Below are 24,390 nucleotides of genomic sequence, written 5' to 3'. Positions count from 1 at the left end.
CAGGCCACTCGTCAGCCTGTGTGACGGGCCACTGTACACATACCGCAGGAGGAGGGAGAAGTAAAAAGCATCTGGGAAAGCAGAGCTGCCTCTCTTGCTGAGTTTTCTTTTGTGGTTTTCATCTGTTTTCTATCGCAGAATCACTTTGGCCCATTTTCCCACCAAAGTGTGGAACCTATTTGGTTCTCCACAAACTAAGGCCACTTAGCTCTTTTCAGATTTACTTTGAGGGTAATCGGTAGGTAATTTCTAACTGAAATGTTTAACATAAAATTTGTTTAATTGTCCATGTGGGGATGTGTGCAAGCTGTAAGCTCACCACATAGTAACACAGACCGAGACCCAGCTGTGGGGAGGACGCAGCTCTTCAAACAAAGCCTGAAGGGCTTCCCTCTAGAGAACCGAAAGGGGCTCGGACAGTGGGCTGACCACAATTTAATCAGCTCTGCCCTTTTTTCTCATTATTATTTTTGTGAGATTTTCAAACTCAAATGTGTCTGCCTGTGGGCAAATCTCTTAGGCTAATTATCTTAGGAGCACGAACAGCAGGAAAAACACATATGCATGTCTAGAAGTGCAAAGAAGTGACCCTGATGAATGAAGACATGTCAGGAGAAAATGTGGCTGACTGGAGACCATGTTTGCAGGAATATGAGGAGTGAATCCACAGACAGACGAAAGCATAGACTGGAAATTTCCAGAGCCAGGCCACAACCCTTAGGGGTTACTTGAAGGATGTCAACAGTGGCCTACCTTACAAAGGCCACGCACCGGGTGACGTCTTCTCCAGTGCTGGTGGGAGCGGGTCCGCCCAGAGACAGGTCGTGGGGGGTCTCCCTGTCATCTTCTCCCAGGGCCTGCAGCAGGAAGGCCACTCTGGCAGTTGGGGCTCAGACTTTTTAACCAATGATCAAGTGTTTTGATCCAGAAGTGATTCAAACTCCCAAACTCCTAGATAAAAATAGCCCCTGTAATCCCCAAAGGGGTTAAGGGCCCCTTCTTCTCTCACACAACTAGTAAGGAATGGATCACTTTATAAAGTAGGTTTTGAGATGTGTTTTTTACTCCCCCAGTCTCTTCATTCATAGTATATACCATGGAATGCATGTCATCACATGCATTTTCCTCTCATATTCTCATCTCAATGTTTTAAAAAAAAGTTATTAAATACAACGCTTCTGTTTTTTGCCATCCTCAAATTAGTGATAAACTACTCTACATACATATGGGGATACTGCACTAGTTTCTGCACAATACTGATCCCTCTTACTGCTTAGCTTGCTCCTATTTCCTTAACCTGAAACTTTGCCAGCCCAGGGCAGGCTCGCTCCTTGCTTCCTGGACACTGCACCCACTCTCCCCTCTGTGCCCGTCCTCCCCTCTTCTAGCGTGCCCTCCCCTCTGCCCCCACATGGCTCTACTCTTTCTTCAAAGTCCCTCTTCCTCTGGGGCTTTCCTCATGGCCCCCCAGTTCCTTTAACCAAAGATCTACACTACACTTTTGACACTGACGGCACATTGTCTGGGATTACTCACTCTTATATGTCAAGTTGAAACATATGAACTATTTTTGACCTACAAAGACAGCAATTACATGTGCTTCAATTTAATATATGCATCTTCTTACCCCCCCAATACAATTCTCTTTGCATTCCTAGTGTCTAAAATAGTCCCTTACCCTCTTTGGGTAGGTGTTTGCTATTAAAAAGAGGTAGACCTTGAATATTCTTAAATTGGCAAAATAGTAGATAAGCTTCCATTTTAATCTGAAAATGATTCTAATCCATTAATATACTCACTATGGACGATTTGTTCGTGCTTTCCTCTGCAAAAATATCCTACTACAGCCTAAAATATAAATATAAAACTTTAAGGAACTGGAAGTTATGGCGATAGGCATTGATTTATAAATATTACAAGGTTTTATTTAATAGATTCTACATTTCAAAAAGACCATTCACAGAATTTTCATCAGTAAATTCTATATTCAGTAGAATATATTTCATATTTATCATATAATTAGTTACACAACCCAGTTAGAAAAGAACATTAGAATATTGCACTTCTAATTAGATTATATAGATTCCTCTGTCCCTGTTCCTTATTGTGGTCTTAATTCTATACTGAATTACATTAATTACGATGAGATAACTGCAACTGAATAAGGAAAAAATTTAGTGAGAAAAGAGTTAAGAGACTTATAAGGTATCTGATATTAAGTGCAGGGCCTTATTGCTTTCCAAAATAAAAACATCCAAAATAGCATGGTGATTACTGAACTTAATTCAATATTCTGAGTACAGAATACAGTTGTAACAGTGGAGAAACACAGAACTGGGCAGCCTATTACTTTAATTATGTCCAGACTGGTAGGCTCAGAATTATGCGAGGAACAAATCAGTATCCCATCACATCCTTGCTCTGTTTCTGTGGATAGATCAGTGAGGTCCAGGTTTCTTTTTCAATGATTCCTTTATCTAGACAGAGCCATGTTTTCCTTGCTAATGAGTCTCATCTTTAGAACTTGACCCCAAATGCATTTATATTTTATAATGAGCCTGTCATTCATGTAATATCAGAACATCTAAAGAGTTCATGAAGCCATTTAAAAATTTATTTTAGAGGAAAAAAATAGAATGAGCTTCATGTTAGTTGATTCAAATTTGCCACTTGTTATTTATGAGCCATTAAAAACAACCTTTATAACTTTGGTTATTATTTCTTTCTAATCTTGAGATTTACAGAGTGTTGCAGTCATCTTCATGAAAACAGTCTATCTTAATGCCAAAAAAATGGGAAGAGATCAAATTTCTTCCATTGATGGCAGGAAGCCCACCTTTAAGCCCCAGGCTCGTTCTGTTTTGGGACAGCGTTACAGGACATTTGAAATAGTGAGACTTGTCTTCAAAGACCTTCTTCCTTTATGGTCCTAAAAACACAGTCACCTTCAGCTTTCTTAACCTTGCTTTTTCTTGGTAGAAAACTGAAATAGTCTTTCTGCTGCAAGGTAAACAGGTCAGAAATGTAAATAAAGGAAATTATTTCCATAACAACCATAACAATAAAAAAGTCAAGGAGATTAAGACAATATTAAAAGGATAACCGAAAGGTGGCAATTGTTTAAGCAATGGTTATTTTAAATGGTTTTATCCTGTAGAAGCTTTATTTTGGGGTAGGTGTACCTATGTGAGGGCCGAGGAGAGTGCACCCTGACGGTATGCTGAGGTAGACATGTCCTGAGTGTGTTTCTGGGCCCTGGGATGTCATTCAGGTGACACTTAACTCTGCCTGTCTTGTACCTTGCTCCTCCATTAAAGCCATGTGACTTTCAATTTATAACCTCATCCAAAATCTTTAGTGCACACCCCACACAAATGCAGACTTTAAAAAAGTATTATGCTTATTTTAAAACATTTTAAGGGCTGGCCTGTGGTTCACTTGGGAGAGCCTGGTGCTGACAACACGAAGTCAATGGTTAAGATCCCCTCTCGGTCATCTTTTAAAAAAAACCCAAAAAACTAAAAACCAAAAACATTTTAAGAGGTTGCCACAAACCTTCAGTGACTGAGAAGTTTGCCTTTGGTATTTATGAAATCTCAAATAGGGCCAGGGGTAGTGGGCTTTGGCCCTTATAGAAAAAAGTGTGAGGCACCTCAATGGGCAGACAGGTTGAAAATTTTTTTCTAGGAGGGGTTTGTCTTGAGAGAGAGGCCCCACAATAGAGTGGTTAAAGGAACAAACAAATTTTATTTGTTAAACAACAAATAAAGACTGCTTGGGTTTGGATACTAGCTCTGCCACTTACTGGCTGTGTGACCCTGGGAAAGTTATTTAACCTCTCTGTTTCAGTTCCTTAGGCTGTAAACCAGAATAAAAATTGTACCAGGGTGGTTATAAGGATTAAATGAGTTTTATATGGAAAGTAACTATAACAGTGCCCAGCTCAGGATAAGGTAAGATCTATAAGAAGGTTTGCTAAATAAACTGGAATTCAATATAATTGGACACCAGGCTCCTTTCTGACATGCTGGTCCTGTTCAGAGCATGAGGTAGGTTTGTCTGTTTCAGAATTACCGCTCATCTGAGAGAACTGAATTAGCATTAGTGTTGACCATTGCTGTGTGTTGTGTTATCTGTTGACTAGGACAGTGGCCCTCAAACTTGAACAAGCATTAGACTCATATAGAGGGCTTGTTAAACAGGGACTGCTGGGCCCCTCCCCCAGAGTTGCTGATGCAGTAAGTTTTGGGCCTGAGAATTTGAATTTCTAGCAAGTTCCCAAGTGATGACGATGCCGCTGGTCTAGGGACCACACTTTGAGAACCACTGTTCTAGGATAATGGTTCTGGTCCTGGTTGTATATTAGAGCCGCTTGGGAAGCTTTTAAAAATTCCATTGCCCAGACTCCTCAGACCAATTAAATCAGAATCTCTGAGAGAGGGACCCAGCCATCATTAGTTTTAGTACTCCCCAAGCAATTCCATGTGCAGCCAAGGTTGAGAGCCTCTTCTCTATCTGTATGCTGCTGAAATGAATGAATTTAAATGATGGAGTGGTTTCCATCTACATTTTAAAAATAAAGACATTGAAGCTTGATGCGGTATGTCTAACTAGGGCTCTTGTCTATAAATGCTGATTTCCAAAGTCCTCACCTCAGATTTACTGACTCAGTCTTTAGGGGTGAGGCCCAGGAATCTGACTTTTAAGAAGCACTTCAGGAGTCCCTGATGCAGATCTAGGTTTTTTGATCTGCCTGAAGACTTACAGCCAGAAAGTGGTGGAGTTCCTATCTCTTGTCTCTGATCTAACCAGCCAGAAATGCTGTTATTATGAAAGAGAAAGCTTTGCATTTGTGCTTTTTTTTTCTTTACTGAGCTTATTGACTAAAGAAAGGACCTTATACGAGGGTACTTTCAAAAGTCCATGGAAAGATTTATATTATCTCTCAATTCTATTTTTCCATGAACTCTTGGAAGTACCCTCATTCACTTAGATACTTATAAATACTAATATACTAAGACCTTTATACACACACCAGACCCTGTGACAGGGACTGGATAAATAATAAATTCCATTGTAATGCAACTTAGAGGTCACCTTTATTTCATTGACCTACACTAGGATTTGGACATAGAAAGAATGAGTTAGCAAGGTAGTTGAGGACATAGTTCCAGGATCAGACTGCCTGCTTCCTTCCAACATTGATTGCTGTGCAACCTTGGGAAAGTGACTTCACTTCTCTGTGCCCTAGTTTCCTCAACTGATTTATATGGTCATGAAGAGAATGAATGCATTAATTCACATAAAAATGCTTGGAACTGTGCATGGTAATGATGAGTGCTTAATAATGTTGTCTATTACGTTTTTCTATTATTGTTATGTGCGCAGCAGACCTAAATGCTTGAAAAAGTATTATAAACTTAAAAAAGTTTTATATAGAGTACACTGCAGAAAACTGAAACTAAAATATACTAGATATACTAAAATACACAAACGAGAAAGATTTTCAAAAAAAATGTAGGGGGTGTAGAAGAAAGTCACTAAAGAATTTTGTATTCCTCTTGGAAATTTTCTATGTAAAAATTCTCTTAACCCTGTTGGGTGCTACAATAAAAATACTATCCTTCTGTGATGGCCCGCCAATTGGCCCAACCTACATAGAGGAGCTTCTGAGAAACAGAATTCTGGCTTATTCTTGGAAGTAGAATGACTTTGGTTAAAGGGAGAAAAAGGGAGGATTTATCAAAATTGTAATGCATCAATTACATAATTTTACTCACAGACCTGGCTTTGTCGAATGTGATATTTTTTACTTTTGCCTTCTTCCGGAACTTCAATCTGCTAAAAAGATTAGTAAAATGTCAGTCAGCAAAGCCAGAGAAGCAAGCACACAAATAATCTGTTTAACTAGCACAGCTCCCTTTGGGACCACAATAATCCTCTTAATGGTCCCAAAGGCTGCCTGTCAGCAGCCCACCTGCTTGTCCTCTGCGCCTTCCCCCTTCACTGTCCAGGGTCTCAATGTTACCGCAATTGAGTCCCCCAAAATTACGTGAAGTTTAATGTTTAACATTGGCAGTTGCCTATGGATTTTGTGACCTAACACAACTTCTAAAAGGATATCACACGAAATCAAATGTACTTCTAAATCCTGAAATAGTCCATAGAGCTCCAATCCATACACTGAATCAAAGCCACATGAGGCTCTGGTTCATCAAAAGGCACCATTAATCAAATGAAGAATCAAACTGAAGTTCAAGACCCTTGAACATATCTCATGCACATAAGGTAAACTTAATACACCAGTCAGAGTCCCAGCAGGGAACAGATGGCACAATCCTGGGATAAATGGGAGTTTTAAAAAGGATCTATTTAACTATTTAACGGAGGTGTGGGCAGGAATAGAGCAAATCAATGAAGGGATGTTGGGGCCCCCTGGGACCAGAAATGAGGGGGATGCAGGGGGGATTCTTGCCACCTCTAGGCTTTAAGGGGCAAGGGAAGCAGCTGTTACTGAATCCAGAGAGTAGCTGTAGGGAGAGATGGCCCAACAAGAGCTGTGGCCTGAAGGATACGCCAACCTCAGAGACCTACTTCAAACTCGCTTTCCCCACCCTCTGATCTCCTGCTGGGCTTCCCAGTAGGTGACCCCATAGAGAGCAAGGTCATGGTAACACAGGTCAGTCTCCCAGGGCACGAAGCAGGGTGGGGAAGAGTGTAGAGCAATTTAGAGGGACAGACAGGGAGTGTCTGGCATGCCCAGTGAATGGGACCTAGCCAGGGTTTGGGGGCTTTAAGGAGTTCTTAGACTCTTCATAAGGAACAAGAAAAGAACTATTATTACACAACTGTGCATTATGTGTATATGTCAAACATGGCAGAGTGCTCATCACTACAATTGTAAATGTCTCTGCACTAATTGCCTTTTCCTCCAACAAATGAGCTGCTTGACACAGGATCCTCAGTTTCTAGCCTGGACAGTACAGGCATTTGTAAATGATAGAATGAAGGGGTGAATTAATTAAGTTGTTTATTATTCATGAAAATATAGCATGGGACACTTCAAAATAAGTGGGATAAATAACATGACACTGCAAATGAGCATTACCTTTTATCGTTAAATTAATTTTGTTGTAAAATAAATTGCTTTAAGGAGGTACACATAAGACTCCTTTAGGTTAGTATTCTTAATAGAAATGTTCATATATACGAAGCCTATCTCAATAATTAGAAAAGAATCAGGGCTGGCTGGTTAGCTCAGTTGGTGTTCTAAGACCAGGGTGTTCTGAGACCAAGGTCAAGGGTTTGGATCCCCAAAATGGCCAGTCACACACACACACACAAATCAGTTATTAAGTCTCAGTAAGTAAGAAATGAATGATCTGATGTCTTATGTGTTTTACTACTGTTATTATTATTTTACAATATTACATTATAGTTTGTAAATAGTCTTGTGCTATGAAATATAAAACTTGTGGGAAAATTCTCAGAATTTTTCTCTCCTATTTTCCTTCCCCTCTTCTTCCCTATATCAAAATAAATAAAATAGAATCCACTACAAATATTAAGCAATTTCTGGTATAATCAGTTTCATCGACTTATTGCAGTAAGACTTTAAATTCTTGATATACTAGGGGGAATAAAGCTGGGAAGAAAAGTAAATCCTTTTTCCATAATATTCTTGCACTTTCTCTTTCATCACTAAAGTAGTTTCTGTTAAAAATATAAGCACTTATTCCCGCACAGTAATTCCCCCCTGGCTCTCTAAAACTTTGTCCTCCTAACTTCGTCCAACTAACTCTTTTTTTTTTTTTTTTTTTTTTCCGATCAGGGGATCGAAACCTTTGGCACGGTGTGGTCCACACCACGCTCAGCCAGTTAGCGCACCGGCCATCTCTATATAGGATCCGAACCCGCGGCCTCGGTGCTGATAGCACCGCACTCTCCCGAGTGAGCCACAGGACTGGCCCCAACTAACTCTTGCCCAATGAGTTTTAGCAGAAACTCTGCGTGAGACTTCTGAGATACCTCTTCAAAGAAAAGAAGTGAGTCCTTCTTTATACCCTCCTCACATTTGCTGCCTGGAATGTGGATGTAATGACTGGCACTCTAGCAGCCATCTTGGGGATAAGGTGAAAGCCACACAGTGAAGATGACACAGCAGAAAGGTCTCTGGTGACATTATGGAGCTGGAATCCCAGCCCTAGACTGCCTATCTCTGGGCTTGTTTTAGACAAAACAGAAGTTTGTTTCTCTGTCATCTAAGACACTGTTATACATAACTAAAACTAATCCTAACTAATACACTTTACTTTCAAGTAAAACAATCCTTGGGCCAGCCCGTGGCTCACTTGGGAGAGTGTAGTGCTGATAACTCCAAGGCCTTGGGTTCGGATTCCATATAGGAATGGCCGGTTTGCTCACTAGCTGAGCGTGGTGCTGACAACACCAAGCCAAGGGTTCAGATCCCCTTACTGGTCATCTAAAAAAAAAAAACAACAACAACAACAAATAAAACAATCCTTTATAATTCTGCTCTAGTTAAAAGTGGCAAATATGAACAAAATTGATTGAGGCTTTCATGTAGGAGCATAGCTTTAAGAAGAATGTTACAATTTTTTTTCTTCTGGTTTGTGGATAATACTGCCTTTAAGAAGAAAAAATATTTTTTCAGACAAGAAAAATAAAGTTTAATTTTACACTGAGAAAAAATGATAGTTTCTTTTACTCAATGGCTTCCTCCAACAGCTAAAGGCATTTTCATTTGGCACAATGGAAGTATCAAGAGGCTATGGATTCTTTCTAGAGACAAACTCTAGAGCTTGTTTAATATCTTTCCCACTGTGTTCAAGATTCTGATTTTATGATGGAGCTTTTATGATAAATCTGAGAGGATCCATGAGGCGGAGATAAAATGATACAGACTGAACGGTGAGGGTAAAAAAAAAAAAGAGTTCTCTGTAATCCAAAGAGGACTTCTCATTAGAAAAATGGATTAAATTATAACTCTTCCCACCATGCCATTCTGACTACTGAGCGCAGCAAGGGATGAAGAGCTCACTTCTGTGAAGTTTGGATCCCTCCCTTGAGGACCAGACCTGCTGCACCGGGGAATTCATGAGCACAGTTTGGTCTCCACATGTTGGCTGATGGTGAAAACTTAAAGTGAAAAATGTACACAGATAACAGCACTTACCATTTCTGGATTCTCGGCTGCTAGCTTTACCATCTTTTCTGAGAGCATCTTTTTCAAGCAGCTACTCAGCAAAAAAGCCTAAGAAATCCAGAGATAAAGAACTCTCTCAGCTGAAGAGATTTTCTTTCTCTTCCTTTCTCCTCATACCACAAGGCAGATTTTGAGCTCTGCCCTCCAACAGCATGTTTTCAAGAATTTAGATTTCTTCTTTAACTTCCAGAAATTTGCATAAGATGTTATTAGCAAGTAACCATAAATTTTCCCAATTACATGGATTATTTACAATAGGTTTTTAAAAGACAGATGAAAAATGGCCAGGATCTCATTACTAATCTTTTTGCTCTTAAAATTCCTTCCTTGCATCCTATATTTTCTATTATTTTGTAAGCAGATCATGTTTTATGAGCAACAAACAATAAAAACTACTTATTATTGTTAACCAAATAAACTGATGATGGTCAATCCTATACTTAATAGTATACATAATTGAGAGACCTATTATTGGGCATAAATAGTAATCTTTCTATTTGAAAGAATATATTAGCACCTTATTGCTTTTATTGAACTAAAAAAAATTAGTTGTTCTTCACTTTCTTATTTTTCCAGTATTTTTAATCACTCACTTTAAAGACTGATAGTTGCCTCCAATATCATCTGTGGCTTAATCATCATTGTTGGTGCTAAGACACACAGAGTTATACATCTTACTACCCAGTAGCTGGGCTTTCTTGTTCCAGGATCTTCATCCCTATGTGTCAAATTTAAGGTTCCCTTTGATTTTCCCATTTGTTCCTTTCCCACGAATCCTTCCTCTCTCTTGTTCTGCTCTTAATTCTTGGCTTGCAGTTTTCTCTTTTGGCACGACTAAAATTTGAGACAACCAAAGCTCAAAGCTTGAGGCTATAAGACCTTACAGGGATGGTCACCTTGCTGGAGGGGATAACGAGGAGGAGAGAGAGAAAACCCAGGTTGGAGTGGTAGCCAAAGTAGAAAGCTCTTAGAGAGGAAGATATAGAAAGCAGAACTAGAGGGAGAATGGGCTACACATGGGTAATATCTCAACATCTTGCAGGGCTGTAGAACATGATAGAAATTAATTTTATTTAAGGGGAAAGGAAGGAAGAAAGAAATAGGGGTTGCCACAAATAAGAAAAATAGTAGCAGACATGGAGTTTTTACACAAAGTTTGACTTACCAGTTTTGCTAAGAACTAGCCCTGTTTATCTGTTCACATATGTAACCTACACAAAACCAGAGTATGAAATAGTTAAACAACAAAACCCTGAGCTGATACGGGTAGGATGGATGTTTAATAGCATCCAGCAAAATCTGGACGGATTCCATATTCCTATACAATGTACACAAATATGCAGACTAGGACTTCGCTATAAACCAGGTCAGGCTTATCAAATGTAAAGGAACCAAGCTTTTGTTTAAAGGGCCAAGAATTGATTTGGGCCCAAGCCCTCATTTGTATCTGCAAGGCACACAAGCCATATTTCTGCATTTTGCAAAAGTACTCCTTGGGTGCACATCAATAAAACTCAAACTCCAAAGGAAATAAGACCTTACTAGGAATCCTTTAAAAGAATGTTTATTGTACCTCTCTATAAAGGCTTCAACTCATTTGCTACTGACTAGATTAAAAGACCATAATAAAATTTAACAGCACTTAGCATTCTGAAGAGGGGGTAATTTTATTGCCAAAATCTCTCTATATCTCTCCAAGTGACTGCAAATCTTGCCTCAGCAAACCATCCTACCCTAAGGATATTTGATATTCAAGGTGAACCTAAGGACCCATTTCTTTAGTCTAGGATTTTTATTTAGTACTTAGTGTTTTTCAGAGGACTCTGATATAACCACAACTACTGGATGTAGAGAGTTGAAAGGCAGCCTTGGTTACTGGAAACCAGAATGCTCCATGGAACTTAGTGTGACCACCAGGGACTCAAGCTGAATATAATATCAATGCAAAGATTATCTTGATATTTTGATTCCATTTTAGAACATCTGTAGTTTTGATTCCAATTTGAAATAGCTTAAGTTAGTTCAGTACAAAGAATTTTTTAGTTGGATTTGGTGTTTAGAAAATTAGATTTTTTTTTTTTTAAGGATTTCTACTACAATTTTAGTTATAAGCCTATGGCAGACATGCATAATTGGCTACCCAATAGCCATTGCCTCTTCTTCCCTCCTAAGAGAACCTGATTTTGTTTGGGATGGTAAAGAGCCCAGCCCCAGGCGATGACTCATGGTTACTCTAAGCCAATCATGAATCCTGTTCCTCTTTGCTAGATGCTTGGTTCTCAGACTACCTTGCAGCTAGGAGTGGTCATGTGACCCAGTTCTGGCCAATGAGACAGAATGCAATGTCTATTGGGGGTAGGGTAAAGCTTTTGCTGTCCAGATAATAGAGATGGCTTTTCATCTTCTTGGAAAAGGCCTAGAGGATGATAGAGATGCCAATCATCTACTTTCAGTATCCTTATTGAGATAATAAAAATCTGTATTGTCTAAGCCAGGGGCAACAAATAAATCCAAATGACCACTTATTTTTGTAAATAAAGTTTTATTGGAACACAACCAGACCCATCTTTTTATGTATTAGCTATGTCTGCTTTTAACAGAGTTGAGTAGTTGCAACACAGACCACGTGGACCGCAAATCCTAAAATATTTACCATCTGGCCTTTTAAGAAAATGTTTGCCGACTCCTAGTATAAGCTACTGTTCACTAAGTCTTCCACCCCTTGGAAACTAAATTCATTTCTAACTGATATAAAGGCCATGGTGACTAGTAAAATAAAACAAGACAACAAACAAACATAAAAGGTATACAGTCCAAAAATAACATAAAAGGTATTACAGTCCAAAAAGAGAGTGGGTAGCATACTCTAGTGCCCTGCTCCAGTTGGTTTAGGGTAATGTGCTTTGTCCACCCCAGCAAGCAAGACTGCACTTCAGCACAGAAGGTTTTCATGCTCTGCCCTGAGAACTCACCTGCTTGGTGTAAATGACAATCCACTGCCAGTGACTATCCTCGCTGTATTGAAATCTGAGCTCTAAGTTCTGGTTGAGAGTTTGCTGGGGCCCATCCATATCCAGCAGAGTCCCCTACAAGGGAAAAGATATTATTTGATATTCAATAGAATTTAAGTGCCCATTAGTGTGTCAGGCAAAATATCAAAATGAGTGAGACTGTCCCTATTTCCAAGAAGCTGTCAGTCTACTGAAGAACCACAAAAGTAAATCACCAAACTTTGATGCAGTAAGTGTTACAAGGGAAGCAGGTCCATGGATGTAAATAGAATGGACACCTAACCCAGGCTAGGAGGGTAAAGACATGCTTCCTGGAGGGAGGGGCATCTGAGCAGAAGTAGAAGCTATCCAAGTTTGTTGTGGTGGTTTTGTTTTGTGGGCAGGGGAGGGGAGAGGTAATTCCTGGTAGAAGAAATAGCAAGAGCAAATACACTGAGGCCCAAGGGGCCTGGCATGGCAGAGACATTGCAAGGGGTCAAGTGTGGCTGAAGCAGGGGCTCCAGGCAGGGAGGGTGGAGAGGGGGCTTAGAGAGACAGGGTAAGGCCAGATCTTAAAAGCCTGGTAGGGAGCATCTGTGATTTTTAAGCTATATGCATCTATCTCTCTTTCTCCTAAAAATGGAGTCTCAAATTCCTTGGGAAAGCCATCCCTCTTCCACTGTAGGCTATCTATGTAGGACTGTCAGGGAATGACAAGTCAGAGGGTGACGTATAACTCAAGCTTGGGCCCACTGGACAGATACTCTCTGTGCCCCTCATCTGATTCCAGAGTAGAGAAACCCAAGGAGTAGGCCCTGATAAAGAGTTCCTGTTTCCTTGGAACCTTGAGCTCCTTTGGTTCCTGACTCTCTTAAGCCTGCCAATAAATTGCTTTTTTCCACTAGAATCAGATGTGTTAACTTCTATTGCTTGGCATCACAGAGCCTTAACTCCTACAGATAAGTTAAGGATTCTGGACTTTATCTTGAGGTCAACAGACATTCATTAAGATATTTTTTAAGTATATTATAGTACTTTATTACAGTAAAGTAATTATAGTTAGATTTATATTTTAGAAATATTGGTCTGACCGCATCAATGGAAAAAGTGAATTGGGAAATACTGTTTTCAGACACTGAACAACAGATAATGCAGGACCGTTAACCCAGAGAGAAGGAAAACAGATAAGATCCCCACAATTATCCCAGCTTGCTGTCTGGAGGAGTTTCCAGGATATGGCATAAAAAAGGGGAACCCAAACAGAGCCCAGAGGTCTTGCTGAGTTGAGGTGAAGGAGATAAGAGTTTAAGAAGTTGAGGTTAGAATTTGGAGGACAGAATACCAAAGAGGAGGGCTTTATACGCAGAATTCCAGAGAGCACTCTCAAATCTTTGGCTGAATAATAATCTATGCATACATGGACTGAAACTCCACGAGCCTAAGGAAGAAATCACTGACAAGCATTAGGTTGAATGATTCCAGGAGCTCACAATCAAGGCTGGAAAGAGTTCATGTTTTCATCAGCCAGAGCAGAGAGACCATAATAGATAATAACAGTAGAGAGACAATAATAGGATAGAGTCTTAAAAATAGTAGCTAATAAAAAAAGGGCTTAGTTAGCTCCTGACTACAGACTGCTCTGGTCCTGCTTTAAGAAAGCTTAAAAGCAAACCTCAAGAAAGTAAAACCAATCCCAAGTAACTTAACTGCATGCCAGAACAGAGTCTAATACTCTTAAAAGGAATACAATAAAATCTAACATTCAACAATATGAAATGCACAATATTCAGCATACCACAAAAAATATTACTGGCATGCAAGGGAGGAGGAAAGTATAATCTGCAAACAGGAGAAAAAGTCAATAGAAACAGACCCAGGGCCGACCCCGTGGCTCACTCAGGAGAGTGCAGCGCTGGGAGCGCAGCGGCACTCCCACCTTGAGTTCGGATCCTATGTGGGGATGGCCGGTGCGCTCGCTGGCTGAGCGCGGTGTGGGTGACACCAAGCCAAGGGTTGTGATCCCCTTAGCTGTCACAAAAAGAAAAAAAAAAAAAAAGAAAAGAAACAGACCCAGAAATGTCAGCAATAATGGAATTAGTAGATGAAAATATTAAAACAGTTATTTAAAATATGCTCCACATAATCAAGATTTTAGAGAAAAACATAAACATAAGGACAGAAATGCAAAATATAAAAAAGACATAAGTGGAACTTCTAGAGATGAAAAATACAATATTAGAAGTAAAAATGCACTGGATAGGATAAACAGCACTGTTAGACATTGCAGAAGAACAGATCAATGATCTTGAAGCTGTAGCAATAGAAACCACCCAATACAAAGCCCAGTGAGAAAAAAAGACTGAAATAAATAAAAACACAATGAGATACTACTTCACACCCATTGGGTTGGCTATAATAAAAAATCAGATAATAGCAAGTACTGGCAAGGACGTGGAGAAACTGGAACCCTCATACACTAATGACGGGGATATAAACCCTCAAAAACTGCGGGTGGGGATATAACTGCCAGCCTATTTTCCAAAATGGAAAACAGCTCCTCGAGAAGTTAAACATAGAATTATAATTTGATTCAGCAATTCCACTCCTAGGTATATAACCAAGAGAAATGAAAACATATGTCCACAAAAAAGCTTATGCATAAATGTTCATAAGAGCATAATTCAACCCAAGCAACCCAAATGTCCATCAGTGGATGAACGGATAGATAAAATGTGGTATATCCATAAAGTGGAACATTATTTGGCTATAAAAAGAAATAAAGTACTGATACATGCTACAACAAGGATGAACTCAGAAACATCATGCCAAGGAAAAAGCTTGTCACAAAGACCACATATTATATAATTCCATTAATAAGAAATGTCCAAAATAGGCAAATCTAATCTATAGACACAAAAAGTAGATTAGTGGGTTTTTTTTTTTCCCAGGGCTGGTGGGTTTTGGGGAATGGGGAAGTGACAGCTAAAGGGTATGGGAACTTCTTTTTTAGGTAATGAAAGTGTTCTAAAATTGATTGTGGTGATGGTCACCCAGTTTTGTGAATATACTAAATGCCATTGAGTAGTACACTTTATATGGGTGAATTATATGGTATATAAATTATATCTCAATAAAACTGTTATGAAGAAAGAAAATGATTGTGTGGTATTGGTGGAGGAACAGACACATAGATCAGTAGAACAGAACAGAGAACCCAGGGGCTGGCCTGTTATCTCAGTTGGTTAGAGCACAGTGCTATAACACCAAGGTCAAGTGTTTGGTTCCCTGTATTGGCCAGCCACCAAAAAAAAAAAAAAAACCACAAAAAAATGCAGAATAGAGAACCCAGAAACAGACCTACACAAACAATCCCAACTGATTTTTGATAAAGGTGCAAAAGCCATTCAACTGAAGAAAGATAGCATTTCAATAGTGCTAGAGCAACTGGACTTCCATAGGCAAAGAAAAAAGGAACCTTGTCTTAAGTTTCATAACTTATACAAAAATTAACTCAAAATTGATCATAGACTTACATGTAAAACCTGTAACTTTTATAAGCTTTTAGAGAAAAAAAAACTATAGAAAATGTCTTCAGGATCTAAGGAACAAATTCTTGGACTGGATATCAAAAGCACAATTCATAAAGAGAAAAATTAGATTTCATCAAAATTAAAATTTTTGCTCTGTGAAAGACCCTGTCAAGAGGATGAAAAACTGCAGAGTGAGAGAAAATATTTGCAAACCAGCTGGCCAACAAAGGACTAGTATCTAGAATAAAGAAGTCTCAAAACTCAACAGTAAAAAACTAAACAATCCAATTAGAAAATGAATAAAAGAGGAGACATTTCACCAGAGAAGATGTACAGATGGCAAATAAGCACATGAAAAGATGTTCAACATTATTAGCCATGAGGGAAATGTAAATTAAAATCACACTGAGATACCACTACACACCTATCAGAATAGCAGAAATAAAAAATGGTGCCAACACCAAATGCTGGGGAGGCTGCAGAGAAACTGGATCACTCATACAATGCAAAATGGTAAAGGTACAGCCACTCCTAAAAGTAGTTTGGCGGTTTCTTAAAAAACTAAACATGAAATTACCATATGACCCAGCAATTGCACTCTTAGGAATTTACCCTAGAGAAACGAAGACTTGTGGTCAAAAATACATGAATATGTATAGCAGCTCTATTCATAATAGCTAAAAATTGAAAATAACCAAATGTTCTTCAATGAGTGAATGGTTTAACAAACTTTGCCACATCCATACTATGGGATACTGCTCAGCAATAAACAGAAACAAACTACTGATATATACAACAACCTGGATGACCTTCCAAAGAATTAGGCTAAGGAAAAAAACAAAACAAAACAAAACAAAAATAACAATCCCTAAAGTCACTGACATTTATAGAGTTCTCTCCCAGTAGCAGAAGGCACATTCTTTTTAAGTGCATATGGAAATTCACCAAGATAGATCAAGTTTTGGGCCATAAAACAAGTCTTCCTAGGTTTAAGTGGACTGAACTCATACAACGTATTTTCTCTGACCCCAAGGGGAAAAGAGGAGGTTTGGGAGAAGGGTCAGGAAGCTGTCCAGTCCATCCGTGCAGGGACTGTTGAGAACACCTGGGAGGGTGGAGAGGAAGGGAGATTTTGGTCAGACAGCAAGGTAGGAGAGTGGATGGGTCTCCATCAGCATTAAACATGTAGTGTAAAAGAGAGCAAAGTCGATAATTCTAAGATTTCTGGTTTGGCAGTTAGGGGGTGGTGGTGGAAGTCCCATCTATCAAGATGGAAACTCCAGGACAGACGTAAGAAGGAGGGTCTGAGTCTGCGATGTCTGTGAGGCACTGGGGAAGGCATCCAGAGGCAGTAACAAACACTGGGGCTCGGCAAGGGTTTTGAGCAATTGATTTCAGAGAGTACACAGAGGAAAGATGCTGGAAATGGCACCCCAAGAAACACCAGCATTTCAGGAATGGTCAGAGGGAGAAGCAGCCCCCAAAATAGGGGAGGACAGAGAGGGAGTGTGAGAAGACAGAAATGGTCGACAGAATCAAATGCCACGGAGAGGTCAAGCACTCGGCCAGCTAACCCCGTCCCCCCACCGTAGTCCATGGATTTAACCAGTGGGTGTCCCGATTGCTCTAGCAGCTTTTGTCCTCTACTAGTTAATGTCAGTTTCCTGTGTAAAGAGGATAATCCCACTTAGCCTACTGAGTTCTTGTGAGAATTTAATTAAATGATGTGGCAGTGCTCAGCACAGCACCTGGTACATGGTAAACACTCAATATATCTGATCACTGGGTTTCTCTTGCAAGGAGACAGCAATGTAAGCATGATGCCAGGGATCCTTAAGAAGAGCTCTGCTGGTCAGTCTTCATTTTCCAAGGGCAGAGATCTTGTCAGCACCAAGCACATAGTAAGTGCTCAATAAATAGTAACTGTTATTACTATCTGCTATTGTTACTATGGCCACCCTATGTGCAGGAGGGAGGCCTGCTGTTGGAAGGTGGGAAGAGCCGTGTTGCTACTGCTCTGGACAGGGAACCTGCTCCAGACTATAGATAGGTTTTATAATCAGGTGATCTTTAACGTGGCTTACAGGCCACCCCATTAAAGGTATTCATTCAAATGGCAAACCTGTCTCCCTAGTGTGAACACTGTGGTCCAAGAACAACAGGATTTTAAAATCACGGGCAAAGCAAGGTGCCGAGATACTCACAAGGAAAGTGACCTGCCAGCACTTCACCCTGCTCATATGGAAAACGACGTCCAGGGTCTGGTTGTCAGGCAGGGTTATGCAGCAGCTGATCTCGTCATTGCCCACCGAAAGAATGGCCCCACAGCCCGGTTCTGGGTAGTCACAGGTACAGGGGTCCAGCTGCATGTATCCATAGTGCTGTACCTCCCGGGACAGCTCCAAAAACTGCTCCAAAAGTGGGGTGAGGGGTAGAGGAAGCAAGACCATTTGAAGCAGATGGAAACCTCACCTCAGAAGCTACAGACATTCTAGTAGCACACTGAGAATTGAGCCGTAGTAACTGTAACAATGCCCCTTGTGCTCTCTGACAACAAGCCCTGGAAAGTTCACAGTGTGTCCTGCCGGGGCAGGGGCCATTCCTGCACCATTCACCGGCATGCCCCTGCTCCGGTTACAGTGCTTGGTGCAGAGTGGGAATGAAAATACTCCCTGAGTGTAGGAAGAAAAGAGCGGTGTGGATAAAAGAAGATCTAAATATGGATGTTTAGAAGTATATCCTGAGGAACAACAGAACACTACTCAGGGACAGGGGATGTTGGCTGCAGTGCTCAGGGACCTGCAGCCCAAACCATAGCAGGTGCTGTGAATACACAGAGCGTGTATAAATTAGACACAATCCTGGACCGCATGGTGCTTGCTGCCAAAGTGATTTATAGCAGCAAAAGCTGGAAACAACCTGACTTCCAATAATAAGAAACTGGTTAGCTAAACAATAACATAACCATAAAATGAACTACTCTGTAGTCACTAAAAATAATGTGGAGGATGTACATTAATTAGCTTGGCAAAAGACTCACAATATACTGTCTGTATTTTTTAGAATCTTTAAACAATAAAGTTTAATTAATTCTATAACCAGAAAAATCAATGAAGGTATTCTCATTTTTAAAGAGTCTCACTTTTAGTGCTTGAGGGGTCTACAAATTACAGAAACAGCTCAATTTCAATATGTTTCTTTAACTCCCTTCCAGGGATTTCTCTTGAAACAACATTTGATTTACCTTTGTTTGATTGTCTTCTTTCTGCAGAGCCTCTAATTTCTGCCTCTGCTCCTGTGTGGGTCTAGCCCATTCTTTTTCAATGTCCTGCATTGCCTTAAAACAACAAAAGCTGTAAAATTAGCAACCTTAGAGGAATTAATCTGACAAAAACATACTCACGTACAAAGGGCTATAAAAACAGATCCAAGCAGATATATATAAGGATTCAGCACGTTATTAAGGTTACTTTTTAAATTAGTGGTAGGAAGAGATTGTTGAACAGTTTGGGGACAATTGGCAACACTTGACAAAATAAAATTAGCTCTTTCCCCACACCAATCAAATAAATTCTCAATAGATTAAATATTTAAATGTAAATAACCATAAAAGAACCAGAAAAAAATAAAGGTGAATATTTTTATCTGATCTTGAAGTAGAGGACATCTTTTTAAAATATAAAGACAAAATATTTCCCCTATTCCTGCAGCGATTTGTTAAAAATAATAATAAAAGAATAATTAAAAAAAGACAAAATATAATAAGTAATGGAGTTTGGATGTGTTGTCCCCTCCAAAACTCATGTGGAAATTTGATCTCCAATGTGGCAGTGTTGGAAACTGATTGAGTCATGGGGGCGGATCCCTCATGAATGGATTAATGCTCTCCCTGGGGTAGGGGGGATTAATGAGAGAGTTCTCGCTCGGTTAGTTCCAGCGAGAGCTTGTTGCTTAAAAAAGACCCTGGCACCTTCTGTCTCTCTCTCTTGCTTCCTGTCGCCATGTGATCTGCTTGTACCCACCAGTTGCCTGCCACTTTCCGCCATGAGTAGAAACAGCCTGAGGCCGGTGCCAGATGCAGCTGTCCCTGAATCATAAGCCAAATAAACCTCTTTCCTTTATAAATTACCCAGTCCCAGGTAGTTCTGTTGTAGCAACACAAAACGGACTAATACAATAAGGAAATAGTCATATATAATTACATGAAAACGTAAAACTTCTGTATATAAAAACCACCAGGAATAAAATGAAGAAGCAAATGGCAAACCAGGAAAAATGACTGCATCATATATGGCAAAGAGTTAATATTTATATAAAGCAATAGGAAAAATGTAAATATCCCCAATAGGAAAACAGACAGAAGATATGTATTGGCAGTTGACCCCCCCCCAAAAAAAATCCAAATGACAAACTAGTAATCAAAGAATTTTTTGTTTCTTAACTTGGCAAAGACTAACACATTTAAAATCAGAATTGGCAAAGTTTAGGGACCCAGGACATTCCACATAGGACTGATGGGATTTAAATTGGTAGAACTTTATAGAGGTAATTTGGCAATACAAATCTAAAACCACCTACAAGAATCATAAACATAGATGAGGGAAAAATATATTGATAAGGCCATTACTGCTATTGCACGAAGTAATGAAAGTGCTTACTATGTGTCAGGCAATGTCTAATTGCTCTAAAACAAAAGTCAATCCTTATAGCGACCCTATGAAGTAGGTGCTGTTATGAAATGCCCCAAAACAGGTAATTGAGTTTGGATATAACCAAATAATAGGTTACTCTATCGTTAAAAATTATATAGAATATTTGACAACATGGGAAAACACCATGATGTATTGATATATGAAAAAAATATCAATTACAAAGTAAGAGTATAGTGAGCACAGTAGTAGATCCCAGTTTTTAAAAAACAAAAAATAGAAAACAAAAACAAAACACTTTGTATGCTTACTTATGAATCAAAAAAATAGGTGTGCTTATAAATGAAATATATATGAAATAAACACACCAAAAAAGTTAACTGTTTATGTGTATAGCTGATTTAAGATTTGGGGTGTCATTTACTTTTGTTTTTGAGCTCTTCCATATTGGCACACTTTTTATGAGATGAAAACAAATTTTACACTTAAAAAAATTAAAATTGAACATATTATTGGGTCCTATCTGCTCATTGTTGGGTAACTAACTGCCAACAGCAAGTGTTCCCAGACTCCAAATCACTAATGAGTTTCTCCGTTGCTTCCTAGTCCATTGCAGGTTTAAGCAGAACACTAGCTCAAAGGCAGAAATGACCTGGAGGACAACTGCCCCCTATGGAAGCTCATCAGGACTGTTGTGAAGCAAAATGAAAAATAGAAGTAATAAAGCCTGTTGTCTGCAGCCAGCTCTAGGCACCTTTCTCTGCGCTCTCCCCTGTCCTCCTGGCACCCAGCGCCCGTCTCCCTCAGCCACGTCGGCTGGGATTAGCTGTGCGTCTCATCAGCAGCATACACTTCACCTGTGCTCCTTTGATTTCTCACGATTGAAAATAATTTGTCATTGTTCCTCAGTTAGACTATCAACCTCTCAGGAAGATCCTGTGTCCTTCATCTCAGTGTATCTTGCCCAGTGTCCTACATACAGCGAACACTCAATAACTCTTGGCCAATTACATGTGCTTATTATTACATCTTAGTCTAAACGTTAAGTCCCTGTGTTATGTCCCTTGGTGATGCTGGCAGGTTCTGCCTTATCTCCAAGAGGAGAATGAAAAGCTGAATACATTTCTGACATTGCTGTTTAGGTTGGGGGAAAAGAATATGAGTTAACAGAGAAGAAAAATAATACTTGTTGAGAGTGTGTTTTAGATAAGGTTTTCTCATTGACTTTTCCCAACTGTTCTAAGGGGTAGGAACAATTACCACCATTTTACAGATGGGTAAATTGAGGTTCAGAGAGGTTATGACATTCAAGATGGTCCAGCTAGTAAGTGGCAGGAGTTAGATTAAACCTAGGCCTGACCACCACACCAAGCCCTCCTGCCCTTGCCAAGCCACTGAATTGCTCCCAGGTAGGCAGCTGCACACCCCAAGGCTTTCTCCTTACTACTGTTCTCAAATCTGAACCTACATACTATAACAGAATGGAATCAGCATGGGCCTGAAGAACTAAATGTCTTTTTCTTTCCTGAATTCTACTTGAGGTTAGAGCCCTGTAAGGACTATTAGTCCAGGGCAACAATGTCAAAGAGAAGGCATGGCTAAATAAAGCAGTAAACAGGAATCACTGCAGTAGGCACTGACTGAAGACATACCATTCATCGGGGCGCCCGGGATCCTTAAACATAGAGATTTACATGTCTTACAGCAGAGGTGACCTGTTTTTGTTTCACTGCTTTTGAAAAGAGTAAACCCTGGTTATGTGTTTATAAGTTGTCACTCAGATGCATTATATATAGAACTTCACTCCAAGTAGGTCCAGACAATGAATGAGTCAAATCCAGAAAAATGTCTCTTCTCAGTTACATGGTTCCTGAAGACTGGCTGATGGGGACATATGCAGAACCCAATTTTAAAAATCAAGTGAAACCACAGAAGCCGTGGTTTTCATGAGTTTCAGTCGGACACACTCCAGTGCACTCTTCAGAAGATGCCACAGTGAGAAATGGAGAACACGTGCCTTTCAGAGGAAGACAGCAGCCACTCGGCTCTGGCTAGTTGAAGAACAGTGGAGGAAGGCTAGGGACCTGTGTGCAGGTGGGGTCCTGCATGAGGACACCAGGCCATGGGGGTGTTAGGAGGCTAAAGGTCAGCCCACACTCTTGTCACCACGCCATGGGCCCCGACGTGAGGCTAGGCCCCCGGCAGGAGGGGGCACCTATTTCTAACTTGCACAAAGTTACTGCACGAGCCAGCAGTGGCCCTGCTGAAATGCAGAATTGACCCAGGCTTCAATATTTTTGAGAAAACCCAGAAATTTATACTTTTATATGCAATCTCTCATTTTCTTAATGTCACTCAAGTTAAAAGGAAGGAGAAGAAAAGAAAAAGGTGTGGGGATCCAATTGGCTCTTTGGATATCAGCAGGCACATCTACTTTAGAAAAATCAAAGGAATATCCCTTAATGGTTAATTATGATGACTCCATTATTTATCAGAACTCAAGAGAGCTTTTTGTATTAACTTTTTAAAAGGATAACCACTTCTCACTCATTCATATATCCTAGACACCCAGGACATGGGAGGAAGGAGACAGCCTCTGCCCTTGGCCATTCAAACTTGATGTTTCTCTATAAAAATGTGGATGGCACCAACTGCCTTATAGTTATTATGAAGCTTAAATGAAACAATGCATTTAAAACAATTAATACAATGCCAGGCCCGCCATGGGATTCAATGCTGACATTGTGCCAGGAACAGTTCTAGTTTCTGGGGATGTAGCAGTGAATAAATAAATACTTCCCTACACAGAGAAATCATTCTAGGAGACAGAGAGACAGTAAACAGATATATAGATACGCACATATGCACATGCACACGCACACGTACATACACTGTCAGATGGTGGAAATGCTAAGGAGGAGATGAAACAAGTACAGCAGGATTTGGGGTTTAGTCTGAGAGAGATGCAATACTTTGGCAGGGTTTAAACAGGGCAAGAATATGACCCACCACCCTGCCTGCTGATTGAGAACAGATTGTGGGATATTGAAAGAAGTTTCTGAATGTCCCTCCCTGAATTGTCAAGCCAGGCCCAGAAAGAATCAGGTCTCTGAAGATGGTGACTTGGTGACAGTGAACACTTGGGGGCAGCTGGTGAAGCAGGTGGAGAACTGTGGTGGGGTCCCAGAGGTGGTGTCATTGAGGCAGCATCTGCGTACCATCTTAACTGCTTAGTAGAACCTTCACCACATGAGGCCAGGGAAAGGAAAAGAGGACAAACCCTGAATTTACCTTTTTGGAGACTGGGGGATAGAAGTAGTCAAGACCACCTACATAATTTGCAGGGCCTACCTAGTGCAAAATGAAAATATGGGGTCCCCTGTTCAAAGATCATTAAGAATTTCAAGATGGGAACAACAGATCATTAACCAAGCACAGGCCCTTCCAAGCGCAGGGCCCAGTGAAAATGCTCAGGCCATTTGTCCATGAAGCCACCTGGGGCAGCTGTGCTGCTTGTTGGCTCAGGGGAAAGAAGGTTATGCCAGAGTGAGATTTAGGGACCATGTGTGACCTTAACCTATCAGGGATATCCTTTCTAGGCTCATGTCACATTAGCCTAGTGTGACACTCCTAGTGTGTGCAGAGTGTCCAGCTGCAAATTCAGAGACTGATTGCTAAAACAGTTGTACAAGTCTTTTTTTCTGTCTCTGAACTCCTCTACTACTTTTTAAAAATTTTTGACTTATTTTATCATCGTAAAATATTTTCAACATAACACTTATCATTTTAACTATTTGTAAGTGTATGATTTAGTGGCATCATATACACTCACAGTGTTGTATAACCATCACCACTATCTCTACCTACAACTTTTCATCATCCTCCAATAAAGACCCTGCACCCATTAAACAATGACTTCTCCTTCCCCACTTCCTCCAGTCCGTAGTAACCTCTATTCTACTTTCTGTCTCTACGAATTTGTCTATTGTAGGAAG

At 40.0% G+C, this 24,390-nt stretch overlaps 1 protein-coding gene across 2 annotated transcripts in view; it reads right to left on the bottom strand.

The window, feature by feature from the left end:
• Window positions 1-2,904: 2,904 nt before the first annotated feature.
• SNX31 (sorting nexin 31) overlaps window positions 2,905-24,390 on the bottom strand; it is a 49,645-nt gene continuing 28,159 nt past the window's right edge. For both annotated transcript variants that reach the window (XM_063080098.1, XM_063080099.1), the window contains 6 exons: window positions 18,991-19,083; window positions 17,951-18,154; window positions 12,199-12,312; window positions 9,197-9,274; window positions 5,785-5,841; window positions 2,905-3,000 (listed from right to left, as the gene is read on the bottom strand). In XM_063080098.1, the coding sequence (XP_062936168.1) occupies window positions 2,905-3,000; window positions 5,785-5,841; window positions 9,197-9,274; window positions 12,199-12,312; window positions 17,951-18,154; window positions 18,991-19,083 (642 nt within the window). The remainder of the gene's footprint in view (window positions 3,001-5,784; window positions 5,842-9,196; window positions 9,275-12,198; window positions 12,313-17,950; window positions 18,155-18,990; window positions 19,084-24,390) is intronic.

This window comes from Cynocephalus volans, chromosome 15 (genome assembly GCF_027409185.1).
Source record: "Cynocephalus volans isolate mCynVol1 chromosome 15, mCynVol1.pri, whole genome shotgun sequence".
Lineage (NCBI taxonomy): Eukaryota > Metazoa > Chordata > Mammalia > Dermoptera > Cynocephalidae > Cynocephalus > Cynocephalus volans.
The sequence above is the reverse complement of the archived record's forward strand: the minus strand, read 5'-3'. Positions and strand labels throughout refer to the sequence as shown.